Source organism: Watersipora subatra, chromosome 11, assembly GCF_963576615.1.
Source record: "Watersipora subatra chromosome 11, tzWatSuba1.1, whole genome shotgun sequence".
NCBI lineage: Eukaryota > Metazoa > Bryozoa > Gymnolaemata > Cheilostomatida > Watersiporidae > Watersipora > Watersipora subatra.
The window spans coordinates 23360563-23387316 of record NC_088718.1 but is presented as its reverse complement, the minus strand read 5'-3'; the positions used below and the strand labels follow the sequence as shown (position 1 = coordinate 23387316).

General features: G+C 34.3%; 1 protein-coding gene across 1 annotated transcript in view; it reads left to right on the top strand.

The window, feature by feature from the left end:
- Window positions 1-333: 333 nt before the first annotated feature.
- LOC137408617 (PC3-like endoprotease variant B) overlaps window positions 334-26754 on the top strand; it is a 45469-nt gene continuing 19048 nt past the window's right edge. Inside the window, exons 1-8 of the mRNA XM_068095205.1 lie at window positions 334-458; window positions 2112-2394; window positions 14087-14203; window positions 14331-14533; window positions 15540-15684; window positions 15831-15977; window positions 25233-25312; window positions 25817-25905. Coding sequence (XP_067951306.1) covers window positions 2221-2394; window positions 14087-14203; window positions 14331-14533; window positions 15540-15684; window positions 15831-15977; window positions 25233-25312; window positions 25817-25905 — 955 coding nt within the window. The 5' untranslated portion in view covers window positions 334-458; window positions 2112-2220. The remainder of the gene's footprint in view (window positions 459-2111; window positions 2395-14086; window positions 14204-14330; window positions 14534-15539; window positions 15685-15830; window positions 15978-25232; window positions 25313-25816; window positions 25906-26754) is intronic.

Genomic DNA, 26754 nt, shown 5'->3' with positions numbered 1-26754 from the left:
TATTGTTGTGTAAACACTGATAGGTTATCAGTTGCCTCAGGCATTCGCAGGAACTGAAGATTTAATTACACAAACTCGCAACTCGTCAATTAATTTTGTAATATTAGAGGTGACGTGTGATTTTATGGCACCTACAAAGGTTGTTTTCTTAGTTCTAACGACAATATCTTTTATATTCTTCATCTTCAACCTCCTTATAATATTTCAATACGTCATGACGTACAGCCATGCTTCAGTGATTGTTAAAAATCACTGGTCTTGAATCTAGTCAAATGAAACGCTACTGACACGCAGGGCCCGCCCCAACCTACACACTAGTGTACAGATTGTAAACCGAGGCTGGGGTAAATACCTGTTGACTAGGAGCAGCTACACGGCTCAATAGCCAACAGTGAGACTCACCCAGCGCCAGTTCAGCTTAAGTTATCCAGAGCGATAGTATTGCAGAAGGCTGTGAGGTGAGTCAGTTGAGATATTGTAGTAAACTGTTTGTAGTACACTGTCGGTAGTACACTGTCTGTAGTACACCGTCCGTAGTACACTGTCTGTAATACACCGTCCGTTGTACACTGTCTCCTCTCATTGCTTCTTGTTTTAGTCTATATTCAATGATTATAATAGTCGACCGTTTGATTAATTTGGTTTGTCGGTTACATTTTTGGCTGCCAAATGACAGTCTTTTATCAGGTATCAGGGACAGACATTTTTACTGTTATCACATGGACCGCTGGAGGGCACCATCTTGCAGTTCTTTGGGCATGTACCTAATTGAGACAATCCTACAAAGCAGTCGATATGGTTGAATTGCTGTGTGAATCTACCCATTTTTTAGAGTACAAACCTTGCAGTGATCTATTAAAACTCTCTCACAATGAATCTACCCATTTATTAGAGTACAAGCCTTGCAGTGATCTATTAAAACTCTCTCACAATGAATCTACCCATTTATTAGCGTACAAGCCTTGCAGTGATCTATTAAAACTCTCTCACAATGAATCTACCCATTTATTAGCGTACAAGCCTTGCAGTGATCTATTAAAACTCTCTCACAATGAATCTACCCATTTATTAGAGTACAAACCTTGCAGTGATCTATTAAAACTCTCTCACAATGAATCTACCCATTTATTAGAGTACAAGCCTTGCAGTGATCTATTAAAACTCTTTCACAATGAATCTACCCATTTATTAGAGTACAAACCTTGCAGTGATCTATTAAAACTCTCTCACAATGAATCTACCCATTTATTAGCGTACAAGCCTTGCAGTGATCTATTAAAACTCTCTCACAATGAATTTACCCATTTATTAGTGTACAAGCCTTGCAGTGATCAATGATGGTGACAGGAATGACATCCAACCTTAAATTACTCTCTGCAACTGGGTATGTCTCCAGTCGTTGAGACTTCCTTTAAAAAAACATGCACAGCCTCAACTCGCAGTGAGCTAAGAGCTCATTATATTCGATCTTCAAGGGATCGCTCGCACACAAGCTGTGCAGGCCAGGTAGACTTCAAGGGATCGCTCGCACACAAGCTGTACAGGCCAGGTAGACTTCAAGGGATCGCTCGCACACAAGCTGTACAGGCCATGTAGACTTCAAGGGATCGCTCGCACACAAGCTGTACAGGCCAGGTAGACTTCAAGGGATCGCTCGCACACAAGCTGTGCAGGCCAGGTAGACTTCAAGGGATCGCTCGCACACAAGCTGTACAGGCCAGGTAGACTTCAAGGGATCGCTCGCACACAAGCTGTACAGGCCAGGTTGACTTCAAGAGATCGCTCGCACACAAGCTGTACAGGCCAGGTAGATCAAGTTGATATGTCGCTAGCTTTACCATTTTAGTAGATACAATAGATTGCCTTTAATAAACAAAACATAGCATGAGGTTATAGACACGGTTTCCTGAGAAACTCATCGAAGCATACCACTTTGATTTTCTCCTCTAAGGAAGTTTGCCTGTTTCACCCCAGATGGTGAAGAGCCCAAAAACATTCCAAAATAGTGCGTTTTTACGAGGTTAGTGTCAGTATGTCACAAGGGCCCTTTTTAACGATAGTGCGAGTTGTTAGCACGTTCTTTTAATCAATTAACATATTTTGTTTAACAGGGAAAGTTATCTCACCCCGGACCAGCACGCTTTACCGCAGAGCCCCTTCACTCTACAAGCATGTAGAAGTTTGTGTGATCTTCCAACTTCTTTCGCTTCTCACCAAACAATGAGCATCACAAAGGAATTGCTGTTCATAACAGCCTTTGCTTTGGTTCAAGTTTTCGGAAGTCAAGGAAGTGATTATGTCAACCAGTTTGTTGCGTATGTCAAAGGAAATTCAACGGAAGCAGAAGAAGTTGTCTCCTTCCTGACGAAGAGATCAGCTAACATTGTATCTGTGGTAAGTCTACCGTGTTATATCCTGTAGTTCAATATGGCCAAACTGAGGTTAAATATATATACCAACAATGTACTTATTATTTATATTGTTATATATATAAATATATATTCTAACGATGTAATTTTTATAAACAGGTATAAATATATACTAGAAATTCCCCTGTCATAAAGCCCATGACCAAAGTGATATTGGAAAAAAGAAAGGGTAGTGCCGGTTGAGAAATGCAATATTAGCAGTCAAATGGCATTGCAGTGCAATAGGAGAACTGCAATGGTAGCTGTAATGTACTGGGTGTGGGTGTTATTTTATACAACAAATAGCAATAATGAAAGGAAAAGAGTATATGTTTATATCTCTCCCCTGCAATAGGAGAACTGCAATGGTCGCTGCAATGGTAGCTGTAATGTACTGGGTGTGGATGTTATTATATACAACAAACAGCAATAATGAAAGGAAAAGATTATATGTTTATATCTCTCCCCTGCAATAGGAGAAATGCAATATTAGAAGTAAATAGGCAAGCTGCTGTGTAATATACACAGGCTGGGGGGCTGTAATGTATATCATTGGTCATAGCAACCAATATCAAGAAGTTGTGATATTTATCTAGATTTCCGTATTTATATCTAAAAAATTATGCTGAATTTAAAAATCTAAGCAGATTTTAGCTGGTTGTCATAGAAATAGATGTATATCTATAAGAAAATGTAGGCCTATTACTTAATTTTGCAGATATTAAAAACGGCTTGGCAGTACCACGATATTGGGTACAGTCGCAGTATCATCAACAAAATCTTTAGAAAAACAATAAACAGTAACATATTGCACACAATCGGTCACTATATACTTCGATCTTGTAAAATCAAATGATTATTCTTATAACTAAATCTCATAATAATCTTATAAAATAGAATAATTCTTCTTACAATTAAATATTGTAATAATCTTATAAGAATCATTAAAAAAATATCATCGTCATTTCCTTTACTTTCACTGCTTTGGACATCAGTTGGAATACCAAAGTACTTATTATAAGTGTCTAAAATGTGAGAGTCCGGTAGAATAGGCAAAAAAGAAACGATTACTTTTCAGTACTTTTACGTTAATTACAGAAACCTTCGGCAATTGGACAATGCCATAGACTGGTGAAATGTGCACGTTTTTCTCGTGAAATGCGCATGACTTGATGGTTCTACTCTCTGTCGCACGGCCTTATCGGCGTTTCGTTGGCCAGTCTTAATTTTGATTAAAAAGTCTTATCAAGTTTTTATTGCGATTTTAGACCAAACTAATCTATTTATATATAATCCGATCAGATGGGTTAGTTTTAGGATATTGCGTCAACTTTTCAAAGACTTGGTAACATATTTAAATATGTTTATATGTGTTGTGTATCATTATTATACTTAAACGACTCTACACAAAAGTGGTTAAATTTTTTTATGGGATTTCGGTACAAAGGTTTAGTAACGGTCGTTGACGGATAATTTTTTGGGAGTTGTGTGCGCATATGCATTTACCATAAAGCTCCCAAACAGTCGCTTCACTCATGTTTGGTCGTGGGATAAATATACATACTAACAATCTACTTATTATATATATATACATGTATACATTTATAAATACGTGTATATATAAATACCAATACTAAAAGGTTTTCAACATTTAACATAAAATATACTCAAAATGTTGCTGAAGAAGAAAAGGTCTTTCATGAAGTGACTAGATGAATAGGAAATTATGTAATGTTTATTAAAAACTTACATATATATGTATATCCAAAGAAATATTGAAATCGCAATAGTTATTGAAGGCGAGTAAAAAGATAACTTTACTGAGGTTGAATAGCTTGTAAGATGTTCAACTTAAAGCTCTGAGTGTTAAGAAGAGAGCTGAAGTCGTAGGTTACAAGCTAATATGTGGCTGACATCCCATTTTCTTCTACTACAAGTTGTAAAAGCGTGTGGCTGTATGTATACTATTGGACTGCTGACCTTACACTCTAACAACTATACCACTCGACTGCTGACTGACACACTAACAACTATACCACTCGACTGCTTACTGACACTCTAACAACTATACTACTCGACTGCTGACTGACACTCTAACAATTATACCACTCGACTGCTTACTGACACTCTAACAACTATACTACTCGACTGCTAACTGACACTCTAACAACTATACCACTCAACTGCTGACTGACACTCTAACAACTATACCACTCGACTGCTTACTGACACTTTAACAACTATACTACTCGACTGCTGACTGACACTCTAACAACTATACCACTCGACTGCTGACTGACACTCTAACAACTATACCACTCGACTGCTTACTGACACTCTAACAACTATGCTACTCGACTGCTAACTGACACTCTAACAACTATACCACTCGACTGCTAACTGACATCTATGAGTATTGTATGTATAGCTATTACACCTGATGATCTCTCAGGGCACACTAGACTGCCTGAATCCCAATGCTTATTATATTTAGTTTTATATTTAATAACTTAAGTTTATAAAAATCGTTCTTCTTGGAATGTTTAGTATTATTTTGTATCTACGGATTTCCTGTTAAGCTGAACTACTTTTTGAAATAAGTCTTGGCTTTCATTTTAATACATACTCGCTGACAATCATTTTAATACATACTCGCTGACAATCATTTGCAGTGTAATTTTAGTGCATTTCAGATTCAATTTTAAAACTCACTGACAATTAACTAGCCAATCATGACCAAGCGATCCTAATGTATGGGCATATACTGACGCGAGTGATAGTGTCAGTGGCCACATTAATACCTGCAGACCCAACAGCGAATTCACTCGATATTTCACTAGTGCGCTTTAGTTTTTCAACAGCAGGAATAACTGTGGCAAAGTTCTTCACCACGTTCCTCCTCTACACAAAGGCGACACACAGAACTCTGTTAGGCCGGCAGCTCTTACGTCTCTTGCTATAAACTCTCTGATTCTAAGGCAATGATCTGAATGGCAGCAGACTTTATACCGGTAGCTTTAGCTCCAGGCACCAATATGTAATTAGAAATTCGTTTTGTGCAACGAAATCTTTTGAAAAACTGCCATCGATTCATCTACGTATATACGCCAGCGTCTTTTAATGCGTGGTTTGGTTGCTTCTGGTATATTATCCAATAGTATTGTTTATTAGGCGGTCAATGGAAATACAGAAACAATGCTAAGCATACATGTTATGAGCCAAAATGTTTGTGAATACAATGTTGCGTGAAAACGCTAATAGTTGAACACTAACAGTTAAATACTAATAATCAAACACTAATAGCTAAACACTAATAGTTAAATACTAATAGTTAAACGCTAATAGTTAAACACTAATAGTTAAACACTAATAGTTAAACACTAATAGTTAAACACTAATAGTTAAATACTAATAGTTAAACGCTAATAGTTAAACACTAATAGTTAAACACTAATAGTTAAACGCTAATAGTTAAACGCTAATAGTTAAACGCTAATAGTTAAACACTAATAGTTAAACGCTAATAGTTAAACGCTAATAATTAAACACTAATAGTTAAACACTAATAGTTAAACGCTAATAGTTAAACACTAATAGTTAAACGCTAATAGTTAAACACTAATAGTTAAACGCTAATAGTTAAACACTAATAGTTAAACACTAATAGTTAAACGCTAATAGTTAAATACTAATAGTTAAACGCTAATAGTTAAACACTAATAGTTAAACACTAATAGTTAAACACTAATAGTTAAATACTAATAGTTAAACGCTAATAGTTAAACGCTAATAGTTAAACGCTAATAGTTAAACACTAATAGTTAAACGCTAATAGTTAAACACTAATAGTTAAACACTAATAGTTAAATACTAATAGTTAAACGCTAATAGTTAAACGCTAATAGTTACACGCTAATAGTTAAACACTAATAGTTAAATACTAATAGTTAAACGCTAATAGTTAAACGCTAATAGTTAAACGCTAATAGTTAAACACTAATAGTTAAACGCTAATAGTTAAACACTAATAGTTAAACACTAATAGTTAAATACTAATAGTTAAACGCTAATAGTTACACGCTAATAGTTAAACGCTAATAGTTAAATACTAATAGTTAAACGCTAATAGTTACACGCTAATAGTTAAACGCTAATAGTTAAATACTAATAGTTAAACGCTAATAGTTAAACGCTAATAGTTAAATACTAATAGTTAAACACTAATAGTTAAACACTAATAGTTAAATACTAATAGTTAAACGCTAATAGTTAAATGCTAATAGTTAAATACTAATAGTTAAACGCTAATAGTTACACGCTAATAGTTAAACGCTAATAGTTAAACGCTAATAATTAAACACTAATAGTTAAACACTAATAGTTAAACGCTAATAGTTAAACACTAATAGTTAAACGCTAATAGTTAAACACTAATAGTTAAACGCTAATAGTTAAACACTAATAGTTAAACACTAATAGTTAAACGCTAATAGTTAAATACTAATAGTTAAACGCTAATAGTTAAACACTAATAGTTAAACACTAATAGTTAAACACTAATAGTTAAATACTAATAGTTAAACGCTAATAGTTAAACGCTAATAGTTAAACGCTAATAGTTACACGCTAATAGTTAAACACTAATAGTTAAATACTAATAGTTAAACGCTAATAGTTAAACGCTAATAGTTAAACGCTAATAGTTAAACACTAATAGTTAAACACTAATAGTTAAACACTAATAGTTAAACACTAATAGTTAAATACTAATAGTTAAACGCTAATAGTTAAACGCTAATAGTTACACGCTAATAGTTAAACACTAATAGTTAAATACTAATAGTTAAACGCTAATAGTTACACGCTAATAGTTAAACGCTAATAGTTAAATACTAATAGTTAAACGCTAATAGTTACACGCTAATAGTTAAACGCTAATAGTTAAATACTAATAGTTAAACGCTAATAGTTACACGCTAATAGTTAAACGCTAATAGTTAAATACTAATAGTTAAACACTAATAGTTAAACACTAATAGTTAAATACTAATAGTTAAACGCTAATAGTTAAATGCTAATAGTTAAATACTAATAGTTAAACGCTAATAGTTACACGCTAATAGTTAAACGCTAATAGTTAAATACTAATAGTTAAACGCTAATAGTTACACGCTAATAGTTAAACGCTAATAGTTAAATACTAATAGTTAAACGCTAATAGTTAAACACTAATAGTTAAACACTAATAGTTAAATACTAATAGTTAAACACTAATAGTTAAACGCTAATAGTTACACGCTAATAGTTAAACGCTAATAGTTAAATACTAATAGTTAAACGCTAATAGTTAAACACTAATAGTTAAACACTAATAGTTAAATACTAATAGTTAAACACTAATAGTTAAACGCTAATAGTTACACGCTAATAGTTAAATACTAATAGTTAAACGCTAATAGTTAAACACTAATAGTTAAACACTAATAGTTACACGCTAATAGTTAAACGCTAATAGTTAAATACTAATAGTTAAACGCTAATAGTTAAACACTAATAGTTAAATACTAATAGTTAAACACTAATAGTTAAACGCTAATAGTTAAACACTAATAGTTAAACACTAATAGTTACACGCTAATAGTTAAACGCTAATAGTTAAACACTAATAGTTAAACACTAATAGTTAAATACTAATAGTTAAACGCTAATAGTTAAATGCTAATAGTTAAACGCTAATAGTTAAACACTAATAGTTAAATACTAATAGTTAAACGCTAATAGTTAAACACTAATAGTTAAACACTAATAGTTACACGCTAATAGTTAAACGCTAATAGTTAAATACTAATAGTTAAACGCTAATAGTTAAACACTAATAGTTAAATACTAATAGTTAAACACTAATAGTTAAACGCTAATAGTTAAACACTAATAGTTAAACACTAATAGTTACACGCTAATAGTTAAACGCTAATAGTTAAATACTAATAGTTAAACGCTAATAGTTAAACACTAATAGTTAAATACTAATAGTTAAACACTAATAGTTAAACGCTAATAGTTAAACACTAATAGTTAAACACTAATAGTTACACGCTAATAGTTAAACGCTAATAGTTAAACACTAATAGTTAAACACTAATAGTTAAATACTAATAGTTAAACGCTAATAGTTAAATGCTAATAGTTAAACGCTAATAGTTAAACACTAATAGTTAAATACTAATAGTTAAACGCTAATAGTTAAATACTAATAGTTAAACACTAATAGTTAAACACTAATAGTTAAATACTAATAGTTAAACGCTAATAGTTAAATGCTAATAGTTAAACGCTAATAGTTAAACACTAATAGTTAAATACTAATAGTTAAACGCTAATAGTTAAATACTAATAGTTAAACGCTAATAGTTAAACACTAATAGTTAAACGCTAATAGTTAAACGCTAATAGTTAAACGCTAATAGTTAAACGCTAATAGTTAAACGCTAATAGTTAAACGCTAATAGTTAAACGCTAATAGTTAAACACTAATAGTTAAACGCTAATAGTTACACGCTAATAGTTAAACGCTAATAGTTAAACACTAATAGTTAAATACTAATAGTTAAACGCTAATAGTTAAACACTAATAGTTAAACGCTAATAGTTAAACGCTAATAGTTAAACGCTAATAGTTAAACGCTAATAGTTAAACGCTAATAGTTAAACGCTAATAGTTAAACGCTAATAGTTAAACACTAATAGTTAAACACTAATAGTTAAACGCTAATAGTTACACGCTAATAGTTAAACGCTAATAGTTAAACACTAATAGTTAAACGCTAATAGTTACACGCTAATAGTTAAACACTAATAGTTAAACACTAATAGTTAAACGCTAATAGTTACACGCTAATAGTTAAACGCTAATAGTTAAACACTAATAGTTAAACGCTAATAGTTACACGCTAATAGTTAAACACTAATAGTTAAACACTAATAGTTAAACACTAATAGTTAAATACTAATAGTTAAATACTAATAGTTAAACGCTAATAGTTAAACGCTAATAGTTAAACACTAATAGTTAAACACTAATAGTTAAACGCTAATAGTTAAATGCTAATAGTTAAACGCTAATAGTTAAACACTAATAGTTAAACACTAATAGTTAAACGCTAATAGTTAAACGCTAATAGTTACACGCTAATAGTTAAACGCTAATAGTTAAACACTAATAGTTAAACGCTAATAGTTAAACGCTAATAGTTAAACACTAATAGTTAAACGCTAATAGTTAAACGCTAATAGTTACACGCTAATAGTTAAACACTAATAGTTAAACACTAATAGTTAAACGCTAATAGTTAAACACTAATAGTTAAACGCTAATAGTTACACGCTAATAGTTAAACGCTAATAGTTAAACACTAATAGTTAAACGCTAATAGTTAAACGCTAATAATTAAACACTAATAGTTAAACACTAATAGTTAAACGCTAATAGTTACACGCTAATAGTTAAACGCTAATAGTTAAACACTAATAGTTAAACGCTAATAGTTAAACACTAATAGTTAAACACTAATAGTTAAACGCTAATAGTTACACGCTAATAGTTAAACACTAATAGTTAAACACTAATAGTTAAACGCTAATAGTTAAACACTAATAGTTAAACGCTAATAGTTACACGCTAATAGTTAAACGCTAATAGTTAAACACTAATAGTTAAACGCTAATAGTTAAACGCTAATAATTAAACACTAATAGTTAAACACTAATAGTTAAACGCTAATAGTTAAATACTAATAGTTAAACGCTAATAGTTAAACACTAATAGTTAAACACTAATAGTTAAACGCTAATAGTTACACGCTAATAGTTAAACGCTAATAGTTAAACGCTAATAGTTAAACGCTAATAGTTACACGCTAATAGTTAAACACTAATAGTTAAACGCTAATAGTTACACGCTAATAGTTAAACGCTAATAGTTAAACGCTAATAGTTAAACGCTAATAGTTACACGCTAATAGTTAAACACTAATAGTTAAACACTAATAGTTAAACACTAATAGTTAAACACTAATAGTTAAACGCTAATAGTTAAACGCTAATAGTTAAACGCTAATAGTTAAACGCTAATAGTTAAACACTAATAGTTAAACACTAATAGTTAAACACTAATAGTTAAACACTAATAGTTAAACACTAATAGTTAAATACTAATAGTTAAACGCTAATAGTTAAACGCTAATAGTTAAACACTAATAGTTAAACGCTAATAGTTAAACACTAATAGTTAAACACTAATAGTTAAATACTGGCAGTACTGCAAGCTAGTAAGGGTGGACTGCTGGAGTTCATAGCCATGCTTATTTGGTTTATTTTTTACACAGGAGATCTTGTCATAATATCTTTGCAGAAAAGCATCTTTAACCTGAATAAAGTTCTCGTGCATAAAGTCAACATTCTTTACATGTTACGTTCAGTTGAACTTTCGCTTGGTTCCAATCAAGTCCCCAATGAAAGCACTACTCTTGAACCAGACTCTCAGAGTTGTATGTGGCTCACTCAGTGCGGTTAATGCTAACCAAAAAAACAATTTATGATCTCCTATCATCCACCTAGTCCACCTACATGGTATTTGATGATTAACAAACATCAGAGATAAAGGCTGTCCCTTTCTGACCTAGATAGTAAGAGTAGTAAGGGGTGGTCGCCTAGGCAACCTCCCTCAACCATGACTATCACTTCTTGCAGCTACTAAAGATGGTAATATGTTCTAATGAAGTGTGCTTATGACTTAATACCATATTTTTGGCTTCTAAATGTCAAACCCTGAGGAGTTTTAAATTTATTTGATAAAAATGACATAATAGATCGCTTCACAAAAATGCCATAATTATTGATTAATCTATCTAAGGTACCTGGTCTCTCTCTCTCTCTCTCCCTCTGAAGTGAAGATGTAGAGACTTATTGTAACTTGAATTGAATCAAGTATAACTCTACTTACCTTGCTTATTATTTATATGTCTGCTTCTTTTTTTTATCATCTTATTTATTTTCTTACAAAATATAACTGACTATCGCATGGAGTCAAGTACTTGCTCCAGTTTTACATCCCTTGTTGGAAAGTTTGTATAATAAGGTTTGCTTTTACTAGTAAGTTTCCATTTATAAAAATTGCTAATAAATATTGCTTTGTGTACACAGAGTACATGTCTTCACTCTTGCAATTTTAGTGAGTACCGCTTATTTTATGTGTCTGTCTACATTAAGTCTATTATTTGTCCAGAAAGTATATATAATATTGCAAAATGTGTATAAAGCTTTCATATAGAAATAGCCTATCAGCATTAAGTTATGTATTGTGAACCTCAATAGGTTTTGTCCATAAAATATTCCATGTTGTCTTGGTCTAAGTAATTGGGTGCTGCAGCTAACATCTGAGACAGAGCCATACAACGGGTGATGATAACTTCCTTTTAGTAAACAAGTATCATGTCCAGTTTTTACATTAAACAACTGTTTAAGGTTGTATTTATATTGAACTTGTAAACAGTGTGCCCATCACAAGTTGCTCTGTTTTAGGTTTAACATCGTTTCATAAAGATTATGATTTTTTGGGGGTTGTCACAACCCTTTAGGTTACTAGAGTACACAACTCAGAGTCCACATAAACATATAATGTGGTATAACTTGACCCTCCAAAAATTATTTTTCTGACTCATAGCACTTTCAGTAGTCGCCGATTTTCAGTACTGTGACCTATTTATGTGAGAGTCCATTACTTCTACATGATACTTGCAGCATACATGAAACATGATATAAATGCTACCTTCTCAATCATCAGAATTTTATATGTCTAATAAGAGATATAAAAATAAAATTGTAATCTATGCATTGTCATACGAGAGCTGAAACGAACAAAACGACATCGGTTTCAGTTCTAAACTGTTCAGCCGAAGACATTTCTGGCCGAAACCAACCATTTCGGTCCTGCTCGAAATGTCGTGGCCTAACCCCTGCTCATTTTGGCTGGTTAAAATTCTAGCGAGCACGCGTCACATTTTTCCTTACGTTGTGAGCAAGAAATGTGACGATCTTTTTATTTCATTAATTAAACAACATGAAGGATTTTACAAGGCTCACCCGGACTACATAAAAATATGACGTAATTTACAATATTTGGTCCTTCATTTGGAATGAAATGAGTACTAAACTGTATGGAATTCGTCGGTAAATAAGTATAATAATTAGATAAATTAGTAAATAAAGACGCCATCCATTGCCATATGATGATATATTGTAAAATGATTTTGCCAGTCTTTACTCAGGCACAATATAGCTTGCGATTGTGTTGCATAAATGTAAGATGTTGCACTTAAGTTTTGCATAAATGTAAAAGAATGGATGTGGTTTTCTTTCGTGTAGAATAGAAGTAACTCATCTTGATGAAAAATCGTTGACTGATTTATTTACGTAAAACCACAGTACAATGATAAATACCGTTTTTGTTTGTTATGTAATCAGCATAGAAAAACATTCATATGTTAACAAAAAATATAATTTTGTTGGTGGGAAGGGTTGGAAAAATCTTTGTATTGAGTGATTTGTTTTGAGCAGCTGAACAATCTTCTGATAAATCTGCTGTGTAATTATAATTAATAATTGTTCCTCAAAGTTTTTTGTTTACAATAGAGATATTTAGCTCAAATGCATAAAAACTACCAATGAAACAGTGTCCTGTATCTATGCATACGGTATCTAGGAAGTGAAGTGACTTCGGATGCCGTGTGACATGTGGCTTAGCCGAACCGAAACAACCTGCGAACCAAACCTAAGCGGTTCGGCCATCGTGTGACCACGGCTTTAGGAGATTTGTTACATTTTTGTCTCGCCTTTCTATCAGCAACACAGAGACAGCATAGCAACAGAGACAGCATAGCAACAGAGACAGCATAGCAACAGAGACATCATAGCAACAGAGACAGCATAGCAACAGAGACAACATAGCAACAGAGACAGCATAGCAACAGAGCCAGCATAGCAACAGAGACAGTATAGCAACAGAGACAGCGTAACAACTGAAACAGTATAGCAACAAAGACAGCATAGCAACAGCGGCAGCATAGCAACAGAGACAGCATAGCAACAAAGAGAGCATAGCAAAAAAACAGCATGACAACAGAGACAGCATGGCAACAGAAACAGCATAGCAACAGAAACAGCGTAGCAGCAAAGACAGCATAGCAACAGAGACAGTATAGCAACAGAGACAGTATAGCAACAGAGACAGTATAACAATAGAGACAGTATAATAGCAACAGAGACAGTATAGCAACAGAAACAGCATAGCAACAGAGACAGCTTAGCAGCAGAGACAGCGTAGCAACAGAGACAGTATAGCAACAGAGTCAGCATAGCAACAGACTCGGCATAGCAACAGAGAGCAATGCTATAGCCAATGCTCTTAATGAACTTGAACATTGTTTAAAAGATAATTGTAAATAATAAGTGAAAGGATTTAATGATTATTATAGCCAAACAAACAACATCTAGTTACTAGTATTAAATGAAGAAGAAAGATTGCTATATACATGAATACATTAGTTATCAAGCGGCTCCATTTCGGAACCTTGTTTACTTATGCAGATCCTGGTAACTTAGACTATGGTCCTCATTTACAGATAAACAGTGACAGCTACGGACATGTGATACACTTCTCTCATAAAGATATACACAGCATTTCCAAGAGATCAGCTCTGGAGCATACAACCATCTCTGATATTTCTAGTCACATATATGTGAGTAAAGGATACTTATCAATGTTGGAGTTGCCCAGTCTTATCTGCCATTCTTTGCATTATGTATATAAAGATTTTGTATTTGTTACTTAGTGATTATACTGAAGTAAAAATGTTCATGTTGTAGATAAATAAAGTTGAGCAAGAACGAATACTGTTCAGAGAAAAGAGAGACTATTACAGTGACGAAACTATAGCTAAAGCTCGGCAACTTATCCAAGAATATTTAGATGAGTTAAACTCAAAACGGTCTGGTGCAAAGGTGCAAGTTATAGAAGGACATGAAAGCAACATAGAGCATGACAAGCAGAGAGAATTGAGTGAACCATTGTAAGTCTGTGTAGGGTCTGTAAAGGGCGGCTTCTCAACTCTCCTAAGAAAAGTTTCAAATTATCGCTTGAACTTCTGACTTCGAACTAGCTTGTTACATAAGGTAACATACTGCCATACCTAGACTGCCATACCAGACTATTATGCCTGTGTTCCCTTTGTTATGCATCCCTAAGGTACTAACGCAGCCTAAATTGTCAGCCCTGTATTGCAATTGGTTAATTTTTAGCTCAATTTTTACATTCAAGCATCATTGGGCATTCGCAACCCGCACCCTGCCGTTAAAATCCAGATGATTATTTCAATATTGTCAAATATGACATGGTGGCCGTTTTAGATACAAAAGAGAAGATGATTCCTTATTTGATTTTTCATGGTACACATTTTTGTGATATATTTGTGAGCAAATTTAATTATAGAAATGTTTGCTGATAGTTTTGTAAATAGCTCTTGCTGATTGTGTTGTAAATAGCTCGTAAGTTTTCCAATCTTTCCCATGATGCCGCTATCCATAGCTTTTCCATGATGCCGCTATCCATAGCTTTCCCACGATGCCGCTATCCATAGCTTTCCCATGATGCCACTATCCATAGCTTTCCCATGATGCCGCTATCCATAGCTTTCCCATGATGCCGCTATCCATAGCTTTCCCATGATGCCGCTATCCATAGCTTTCCCATGATGCCGCTATCCATAGCTTTCCCATGATGCCGCTATCCATAGCTTCTGTAAAGAGTATTTATTAATCATTGATTGAATTAAAAACATTGTGTTTTGGTTTGAAGATACAACCCAGCCTTGTATTAAATGTGCAAGACAGATGTTTTAAGGGTATTGCAGGTATAAACAACACTTTATTTGAGATGAAAACATAGTTCTAATTTATAGTTTAAAGTTAATAGGTTAATTTTAAGTTGATAATATATAATATATAGCTATGACTGCAATAATTTCAATTAAGGAAATCTGTGGTAAGAAAGGGCATGAAGGAGAATAAATGTTACAGATACTATGAGAACAAAGATGTCTTTAAAAGGTTTGATACAGAGGAATCTCCTGCCAGTGGACCAATGGAGAATCGGGAATACAGTCCGGATGAGGAGAGAGTTATACAGTTGAATGATGAACATTGGCGAGACCAGTGGTACCTGGTAGGATTTCTGAGAGCTGCAGTCTCTTAATATAACTGACTAGTATAGTATAGTATGTGTTGTCTCCTAGCTTTAAATATTAATTCTGTGCATCTCGAGAATATCTTTTTTTTATAAACCAATCTAAAAATGGCTTTGCTCTGTAGAACAATCGTGGCCAAGCTGGGGGACCCAGAGGTTTGGATATCAATGTAGTTCCAGCGTGGCAGCAGGGTTACAGCGGACGCGGAGTATCTGTTTGCATACTTGATGACGGTATTGAGCACACACACGATGATCTGAGAGATAACTATGTGAGTAACTGAATATTCTATACATTTAAAACTCCAGGTAAAATAGGAGGCAACTAATTTGTACATGCAAGATTCGATTCAATCCAAGATGAACCATTTCAGAATGATTTGTTGGTGTGCATTCAAACCTCTACTTATGATCACTCCTAATTATGATCACCCCAACTTAAAATCACCTCTAGAGGTATATGTACACCTCTATGCACATCTCTATGTACACCTCTATGCACATCTCTATGTACACCTCTATGCACATCTCTATGTACACCTCTATGCACATCTCTATGTACACCTCTATGCACATCTTTATGTACACCTCTATGCACATCTATATGTACACCTCTATGTACTCCTCTATGCACATCTCTATGTACACCTCTATGCACATCTCTATGTACACCTTTATGCACATCTCTATGTACACCTCTATGCACATCTCTATGCACACCTCTATGCACATCTCTATTTACACCTCTATGCACATCTCTATGTACACCTCTATGCACATCTCTATGTACACTTCTATGTACTCCTCTATGCACATCTTTATGTACACCTCTATGTACATTTTTATGCACATCTCTATGTACACCTCTATGTACATTTTTATGTACACTTCTATGTACTCCTCTATGCACATCTTTATGTACACCTCTATGTACATTTTTATGCACATCTCTATGTACACCTCTATGTACATTTTTATGTACACTTCTATGTACTCCTCTATGCACATTTTTATGTACACCTCTACATACATGTACAAACTTGATGTACATTCAAACCTTTACTTGTGGTCACCTCCACTTAATGCCAATGCTTGACACTGCATTCAAAACAATTTAGACTTAAATAACTTTAAATAATAACAACTTTAGAAGTTTCTAGACTCAGCCCTATAGGTGAACATAAAGAAGTTTCTAGACACAGAACTATAGGTGAACATGAAGAAGTTTCTAGACACAGCTCTATAGGTGAACATGAAGAAGTTTCTAGACACAGCTCTATAGGTGAACATGAAGAAGTTTTTAGACACAGCTCTATAGGTGAACATGAAGAAGTTTCTAGACACAGCTCTATAGGTGAACATGAAGAAGTTTGTAGAAACAGCTCTATAGGTGAACATGAAGAAGTCTCTAGACACAGCCCTATAGGTGAACATGAAGAAGTTTTTAGACACAGCTCTATAAGTGAACATGAAGAAGTTTCTAGACACAGCTCAATAGGTGAACATGAAGAAGTTTCTAGACACAGCTCAATAGGTGAACATGAAGAAGTTTCTAGACACAGCTCAATAGGTGAACATGAAGAAGTTTCTAGACACAGCTCTATAGGTGAACATAAAGAAGTTTCTAGACACAGCTCTATAGGTGAACATGAAGAAGTTTCTAGACACAGCTCTATAGGTGAACATAAAGAAGTTTCTAGACACAGCTCTATAGGTGAACATGAAGAAGTTTCTAGACACAGCTCTATAGGTGAACATAAAGAAGTTTCTAGACACAGCACTATAGGTGAACATGAAGAAGTTTCTAGACACAGCTCTATAGGTGAACATGAAGAAGGTAAACAATGTAAACACAATAAAAAGTATAAAAATGAATTTAGTTTACCTTTAACTCAGGGTAGGTCAGAGTAAGTTACTCCTTTTATCTCTATCATAATTTTTCAGTACTCTCTGTACATTACTACTTCCTCTCTGTACATTACTACTTCCTCTCTGTACATTACTACTTCTTCTCTGTACATTACTACTTCCTCTCTGTACATTACTACTTCCTCTATGTACATTACTTCTTCTTCTCTGTACACTACTACTTCCCTAGAAAATCAGGAAAACCTACAAATCTTTATCCCAACTCTAAACTACTATAAGACTACGTACTTAATGCCTAGCGTTGCACAGGTAATCAAAAGGTTTTTCCCAGAAAATTTATTTTCAATCAACATGCCTATATAGCATTTATTTACCATTCTAACTTTTAATTAAAAGTGTTTGTTTATTTCTGTGTATGTCCGGCCAATGCATAACTCAAATATTTGAAAGCTCGTGGCATAGCTAAAACAGATTGAAGAACAAAAGTTTTTTTACTTCTTTCACTAGACATTTGTTAAAGATCTAAAACAGCTTATAGGTAATGTATGTAGTTGCCATTGATTAAATTTTTTAACCCAAATACTTTGAGGAACTTGAAGCTAGCAACTTAAGCTAGTTTAAATCTTTACTATAATAAGAGCCATGCCCGTCCTTTTATCAAGGGATGATAAGCCAAGGGCACTACTCCTAAACCAAACAGCCACCTTGGCTTGGAATAATCTTGCATACAAACATTACACACCCTAATCTCTCACGGGCACTCAACTGCAAGCGCTGTTTTTGGACAAGTCCAGGCACGTATTTCTCTAGTAATTCAAGCATACTAGCCGAAGTTCTTCAAGAAGTTCAAGCACGCACAATTTAACCAATCGCTGATATATTTGTATATACGTATATATATATACATATAAATATATATATAGATATATGTATATATATATATGTACATAATAATGGTCTTAGCAAACAATTTAATTTTTTACAGTTAGTTTATTACTTGTTTTAGATAATATAATTGTTTTAGTGCTATGTGTAATTACATGCAGGGTTTATTGGGGAGTTCATAGGTTACAGGTTTAAAGCCTGTGGAATAAATTAAAAGAACGGCGTATTTTTATTACATACATACAAGCATATCTCAAATTGAGTTAACTTTATGTGATCTTGCCTGTTAGATCTAGAGCTAGAGTGTACCACTAGAGCAGAGAACAACTATGGCTTGTTGCTTCTCAAGTAACATACTCTCCGACTGCATTCATTTGCCATTCTAAAGCTTTGAACTAAAGCTTTCTAGTCACATTTTCAATGTGATACGGGTCTAAACTAAAATAAAAACATAATTGTTGAACAAATTGGCACATACTGCGTTTGGGCAAATGCGCCAACTTCTCGGAACTAAATCATTGAAAACTTCAGACATCAAATTTGAGATTACTAGTTTAGCAAAAATTTGTATCATAACAAGCAAATAATACTTATTATAAATATTACCAACTTGCAATATAGGAAAAGTAAGTCAACGGGAATGTTGAAAATGAATAACAAATTTTGTAAACAATCAGTTTTTTATCAAATATTTTTATACAACTATCACAAATTATGATATAGTTATTAGTACAGGAAGTAAGTAAACAAGCCTTCAGTCGTTGTGTACATGTAATATCTAAGTAGACAAGCATTCAGTCATTGTGTACATGTAATATCTAAGTAGACAAGCCTTCAGTCATTGTGTACATGTAATATCTGAGTAGACAAGCCTTCAGTCGTTGTGTACATGTAATATCTAAGTAAACAAGCCTTCAGTCGTTGTGTAAATGTAATATCTAAGTAAACAAGCCTTCAGTCGGTGTGTAAATGTAATATCTGAGTAGACAAGCCTTCAGTCGTTGTGTACATGTAATATCTGAGTAGACAAGCCTTCAGTCGTTGTGTACACGTAATATCTAAGTAGACAAGCCTTCAGTCTTTGTATACATGTAATATCTAAGTAGACAAGCCTTCAGTCGTTGTGTACAAGTAATATCTGAGTAGACAAGCCTTCAGTCGTTGTGTACATGTAATATCTAAGTAGACAAGCCTTCAGTAGTTGTGTACATGTAATATCTAAGTAGACAAACCTTCAGTCGTTGTGTACATGTAATATCTGAGTAGACAAGCCTTCAGCCGTTGTGTAAATGTAATATTTTAGTAGACAAGCCTTCAACCTTTGTGTACATGTAATATCTAAGTAGACAAGCCTTCAACCTTTGTTTACAGGTAATATCTAATTAGACAAGCCTTCAGTCTTTGTGTACATGTAATATCCAAGTAGACAAGCCTTCAACCTTTGTGTACATGTAATATCTATGTAGACAAGCCTTCAGTCGCTGTGTACATGTAATATCTAAGTAGACAAGCCTTCAGTCGTTGTGTACATGTAATATCTAAGTAAACAAGCCTTCAGTCGTTGTGTACATGTAATATCTAAGTAGACAAGCCTTCTGTCTTTGTATACGTGGGATATCTAAGTAAACAAGCCTTCAGTCTTTGTGTACATGTAATATCTATGTAGACAAGCCTTCAGTCGTTGTGTACATGTAATATCTAAGTAGACAAGCCTTCAACCTTTGTGTACATGTAATATCTAAGTAAACAAGCCTTCAGTCGTTGTGTAAATGTAATATCTAAGTAGACAAGCCTTCTGTTTTTGTATACGTGTAATACCTAAGTAAACAAGCCTTCAGTCGTTGTGTACATGTAATATCTAAGTAGACAAGCCTTCAGCCGTTGTGTAAATGTAATATCTTAGTAGACAAGCCTTCAACCTTTGTGTACATGTAATATCTAAGTAGACAAGCCTTCAACCTTTGTTTACATGTAATATCTAATTAGACAAGCCTTCAGTCTTTGTGTACATGTAATATCTATGTAGACAAGCCTTCAGTCTTTGTGTACATGTAATATCCAAGTAGACAAGCCTTCAACGTTTGTGTACATGTAATATCTAAGTAGACAAGCCTTCAGTCGTTGTGTACATGTAATATCTAAGTAGACAAGCCTTCAGTCGTTGTGTACATGTAATATCTAAGTAAACAAGCCTTCAGTCGTTGTGTACATGTAATATCTAAGTAGACAAGCCTTCTGTCTTTGTATACGTGTAATATCTAAGTAAACAAGCCTTCAGTCTTTGTGTACATGTAATATCTATGTAGACAAGCCTTCAGTCGTTGTGTACATGTAATATCTAAGTAGACAAGCCTTCAACTTTTGTGTACATGTAATATCTAAGTAAACAAGCCTTCAGTCGTTGTGTAAATGTAATATTTTAGTAGACAAGCCTTCAACCTTTGTGTACATGTAATATCTAAGTAGACAAGCCTTCAACCTTTGTTTACAGGTAATATCTAATTAGACAAGCCTTCAGTCTTTGTGTACATGTAATATCCAAGTAGACAAGCCTTCAACCTTTGTGTACATGTAATATCTATGTAGACAAGCCTTCAGTCGCTGTGTACATGTAATATCTAAGTAGACAAGCCTTCAGTCGTTGTGTACATGTAATATCTAAGTAAACAAGCCTTCAGTCGTTGTGTACATGTAATATCTAAGTAGACAAGCCTTCTGTCTTTGTATACGTGTGATATCTAAGTAAACAAGCCTTCAGTCTTTGTGTACATGTAATATCTATGTAGACAAGCCTTCAGTCGTTGTGTACATGTAATATCTAAGTAGACAAGCCTTCAACCTTTGTGTACATGTAATATCTAAGTAAACAAGCCTTCAGTCGTTGTGTAAATGTAATATCTAAGTAGACAAGCCTTCTGTTTTTGTATACGTGTAATACCTAAGTAAACAAGCCTTCAGTCGTTGTGTACATGTAATATCTAAGTAGACAAGCCTTCAGCCGTTGTGTAAATGTAATATCTTAGTAGACAAGCCTTCAACCTTTGTGTACATGTAATATCTAAGTAGACAAGCCTTCAACCTTTGTTTACATGTAATATCTAATTAGACAAGCCTTCAGTCTTTGTGTACATGTAATATCTATGTAGACAAGCCTTCAGTCTTTGTGTACATGTAATATCCAAGTAGACAAGCCTTCAACGTTTGTGTACATGTAATATCTAAGTAGACAAGCCTTCAGTCGTTGTGTACATGTAATATCTAAGTAGACAAGCCTTCAGTCGTTGTGTACATGTAATATCTAAGTAAACAAGCCTTCAGTCATTGTGTACATGTAATATCTAAGTAGACAAGCCTTCTGTCTTTGTATACGTGTAATATCTAAGTAAACAAGCCTTCAGTCTTTGTGTACATGTAATATCTATGTAGACAAGCCTTCAGTCGTTGTGTACATGTAATATCTAAGTAGACAAGCCTTCAACTTTTGTGTACATGTAATATCTAAGTAAACAAGCCTTCAGTCGTTGTGTAAATGTAATATCTAAGTAGACAAGCCTTCAGTCGTTGTGTACATGTAATATCTAAGTAGACAAGCCTTCAGTTGTTGTGTACATGTAATATCTAAGTAGACAAACCTTCAGTCGTTGTGTACAAGTAATATCTAAGTAGACAAGCCTTCAGTCATTGTGTACATGTGATATCTAAGTAGACAAGCCTTCAACCTTCGTGTACATATAATATCTGAGTAGACAAGCCTTCAGTCGTTGCGTACATGTAATATCTATGTAGACAAGCCTTCAGTCGTTGTGTCCATGTAATATCTAAGTAGACAAGCCTTCAGTTGTTGTGTACATAATATATCTAAGTAGACAAGCCTTCAATCTTTGTGTACACGTAATATCTAAGTAAACAAGCCTTCAGTCGTTGTGTACACGTAATATCTAATTAAACAAGCCTTCAGTCATTGTGTACATGTGATATCTAAGTAGACAAGCCTTCAGCCGTTGTGTAAATGTAATATCTTAGTAGACAAGCCTTCAACCTTTGTGTACATGTAATATCTAAGTAGACAAGCCTTCAACCTTTGTTTACATGTAATATCTAATTAGACAAGCCTTCAGTCTTTGTGTACATGTAATATCTATGTAGACAAGCCTTCAGTCTTTGTGTACATGTAATATCCAAGTAGACAAGCCTTCAACGTTTGTGTACATGTAATATCTAAGTAGACAAGCCTTCAGTCGTTGTGTACATGTAATATCTAAGTAGACAAGCCTTCAGTCGTTGTGTACATGTAATATCTAAGTAAACAAGCCTTCAGTCATTGTGTACATGTAATATCTAAGTAGACAAGCCTTCTGTCTTTGTATACGTGTAATATCTAAGTAAACAAGCCTTCAGTCTTTGTGTACATGTAATATCTATGTAGACAAGCCTTCAGTCGTTGTGTACATGTAATATCTAAGTAGACAAGCCTTCAACTTTTGTGTACATGTAATATCTAAGTAAACAAGCCTTCAGTCGTTGTGTAAATGTAATATCTAAGTAGACAAGCCTTCAGTCGTTGTGTACATGTAATATCTAAGTAGACAAGCCTTCAGTTGTTGTGTACATGTAATATCTAAGTAGACAAACCTTCAGTCGTTGTGTACAAGTAATATCTAAGTAGACAAGCCTTCAGTCATTGTGTACATGTGATATCTAAGTAGACAAGCCTTCAACCTTCGTGTACATATAATATCTGAGTAGACAAGCCTTCAGTCGTTGCGTACATGTAATATCTATGTAGACAAGCCTTCAGTCGTTGTGTCCATGTAATATCTAAGTAGACAAGCCTTCAGTTGTTGTGTACATAATATATCTAAGTAGACAAGCCTTCAATCTTTGTGTACACGTAATATCTAAGTAAACAAGCCTTCAGTCGTTGTGTACACGTAATATCTAATTAAACAAGCCTTCAGTCATTGTGTACATGTGATATCTAAGTAGACACGCCTTCAACCTTTGTGTACATGTAATATCTAAGTAGACAAGCCTTCAGTCGTTGTGTACATGTAATATCTATGTAGACAAACCTTCAGTCGTGTACATGTAATATTTAAGTAGACAAGCCTTCAGTCGTTGTGTAAATGTAATATTTGAGTAGACAAGCCTTCAGTCGTTGTGTACATGTAATATCTAAGTAAACAAGCTTTCAGTTGTTGTGTACACGTAATATCTAAGTGGACAAGCCTTCAGTCTTTGTATACATGTAATATCTAAGTAGACAAGCCTTCAGTCGTTGTGTACATGTAATATCTGAGTAGACAAGCTTTCAGTCGTTGTGTACATGTAATATCTAAGAAAACAAGCCTTCAGTCGTTGTGTACACGTAATATCTAACTAGGCAAGCCTTCAGTCGTTGTGTACATGTGATATCTAAGTAGACAAGCCTTCAGTCGTTGTGTAAATGTAATATCTAAGTAGACAAGCCTTCAGTCGTTGTGTACATGTAATATCTAAGTAAACAAGCCTTCAGTCGTTGTGTAAATGTAATATCTACGTAGACAAGCCTTCTGTCTTTGTATACGTGTAATATCTAAGTAAACAAGCCTTCAGTCGTTGTGTACATGTAACATTTATGTAGACAAGCCTTCAGTCGTTGTGTAAATGTAATATTTGAGTAGACAAGCCTTCAGTCGTTGTGCACATGTAATATCTAAGTAAACAAGCCTTCAGTTGTTGTGTACACGTAATATCTAAGTGGACAAGCCTTCAGTCTTTGTATACATGTAATATCTAAGTAGACAAGCCTTCAGTCGTTGTGTACATGTAATATCTGAGTAGACAAGCCTTCAGTCGTTGTGTACATGTAATATCTACGAAAACAAGCCTTCAGTCGTTGTGTACACGTAATATCTAACTAGGCAAGCCTTCAGTCGTTGTGTACATGTGATATCTAAGTAGACAAGCCTTCAGTCGTTGTGTAAATGTAATATCTAAGTAGACAAGCCTTCAGTCGTTGTGTACATGTAATATCTAAGTAAACAAGCCTTCAGTCGTTGTGTAAATGTAATATCTAAGTAGACAAGCCTTCTGTCTTTGCATACGTGTAATATCTAAGTAAACAAGCCTTCAGTCGTTGTGTACATGTAACATTTATGTAGACAAGCCTTCAGTCGTTGTGTAAATGTAATATCTAAGTAGACAAGCCTTCAGTCGTTGTGTACATGTAATATCTAAGTAAACAAGCCTTCAGTCGTTGTGTAAATGTAATATCTAAGTAGACAAGCCTTCTGTCTTTGCATACGTGTAATATCTAAGTAAACAAGCCTTCAGTCGTTGTGTACATGTAACATTTATGTAGACAAGCCTTCAGTCGTTGTGTAAATGTAATATCTAAGTAGACAAGCCTTCAGTCGTTGTGTACATGTAATATCTAAGTAGACAAGCCTTCAGTCGTTGTGTAAATGTAATATCTAAGTAGACAAGCCTTCAGTCTTTTTGTACATGTGATATCTAAGTAGACAAGCCTTCAGTCATTGTGTACATGTGATATCTAAGTAGACAAGCCTTCAGTCGTTGTGTACATGTAATATCTAAGTAGACAAACCTTCAGTCGTTGTGTACATGTAATATCTAAGTAGACAAGCCTTCAGTCGTTGTGTAAATGTAATATCTAAGTAGACAAGCCTTCAGTCTTTTTGTACATGTAATATCTAGGTACACAAGCCTTCAACCTTCCGCTCTTGCTAGACCACCCACTGAGAGTCATACTGTTAGTTATTAAATTTTAGCGAGCGGATATCAGCGAGGATTTTAATAGTGAAGATGACAGTGACCCAATGCCCAACCCTGAGAATCTTGATGGGAACAGGTGAGCAGAGAACTAGGCATTGCTTAATAATTGACATCTGGTTGTCTCTTGTTTGCATCCAAATTTGCGTTTTAGGATTGCTAGATTGGTTATCTGGCTAACACAGTTTTTAGAAAATGTTCTTTTAGGTAGTTCTCAAAGTTTTCATTTACCACGTTTCTATTTTTAATATTACTGCTACCCCACATTTCTACTAGAAAGGCCTTCTAAAGCTTTATTTTTGTAACTAAAGCTTTTATAACAAAATATTTTATAATCAATTCTTATGCGAAGAGTATTAACAATAATATCATCACCATCTGTATGAATAGCGATGAATTCATTTGTGTTAGACTGAGGCCACCCAAACGGAAAATAATATTTGAATAGCTTTTCAGAAGTTGGCGGCCCGCTTGCATCAATGCTGATTTAAATACCAATGATATCTGGATAAAACAGGCTCATGAAATTGAAGTGAAGGCCGCATGCACTCCTTGGTCTAAGCAAGCTAAACTGATTTTGTAGTCATGGAACGAGATGTGCTGGTGAGATAGCAGCTGTGGCTAACAACAGCGTCTGTGGAGTAGGAGTGGCGTTCAGCGCACACATCGGAGGTGAGCTCAGACTACCTTGTCAACTGTCTAATTTCATTCTTTATTATGGAGAGAAACCAAAAGTTAATATTCACAATCACAACTTATTGGTGATAGTTGATAACGCTAGACCGATTTTAAACTACGCAGGTATGTAAGTTGTTTCAAGTAGGTTTTGTCGTATTATGATAGACGGTGTTGAAATGTGTGACGCTTATAATTAGCTGAAATCTATTACTGATAACTGGACTCATGGTTCTCTCCATGACCTTGACCCGCTAACTACCCTACATATTGACACTCATTCTTTAACCAAACAAGGGTGTGTATTAGCTCTATCATAACTTTTCATATCACTGTCTTGCCATACTTGTTGTTTTGTTAATCGGTATTTGTAGTTCAAATACAGTCATACCTTGACATACGAGCGTCCCAACATACGAGTGTCCCAACATACGAGTGTCCCAACATACTTGTGTCCCAACATACGAGTGTCCCAACATATGAGTGTCCCAACATACGAGTGTCCCAACATACGAGTGTCCCAACATACGAGAAAATCGGGTTACAAGCAAATTGTTGAGCAAGTTTCTGCGGTGAGAGTTGAGAAACTTTGAGATATGAGCACATGAGCCAGTTATTGATGCAGCCACCAAGTGGGCAAATACACGAGAGGCCGCTTTTGATAACAACATTGATAGGTCGTTCTCTTCGAATCAGTTTAAAACAAATTATAAAGAGGCCAGGCAAAGGACATAGTTAAAGCGAGGCAACAAGCATCAAGCCGGAAAAGATAAAAAATTACTAGAAGGAATGATTAAGAATAAGTTTAGTGAAAGATTAAAAATTACCTTGTAGTGCGTTTTAAAT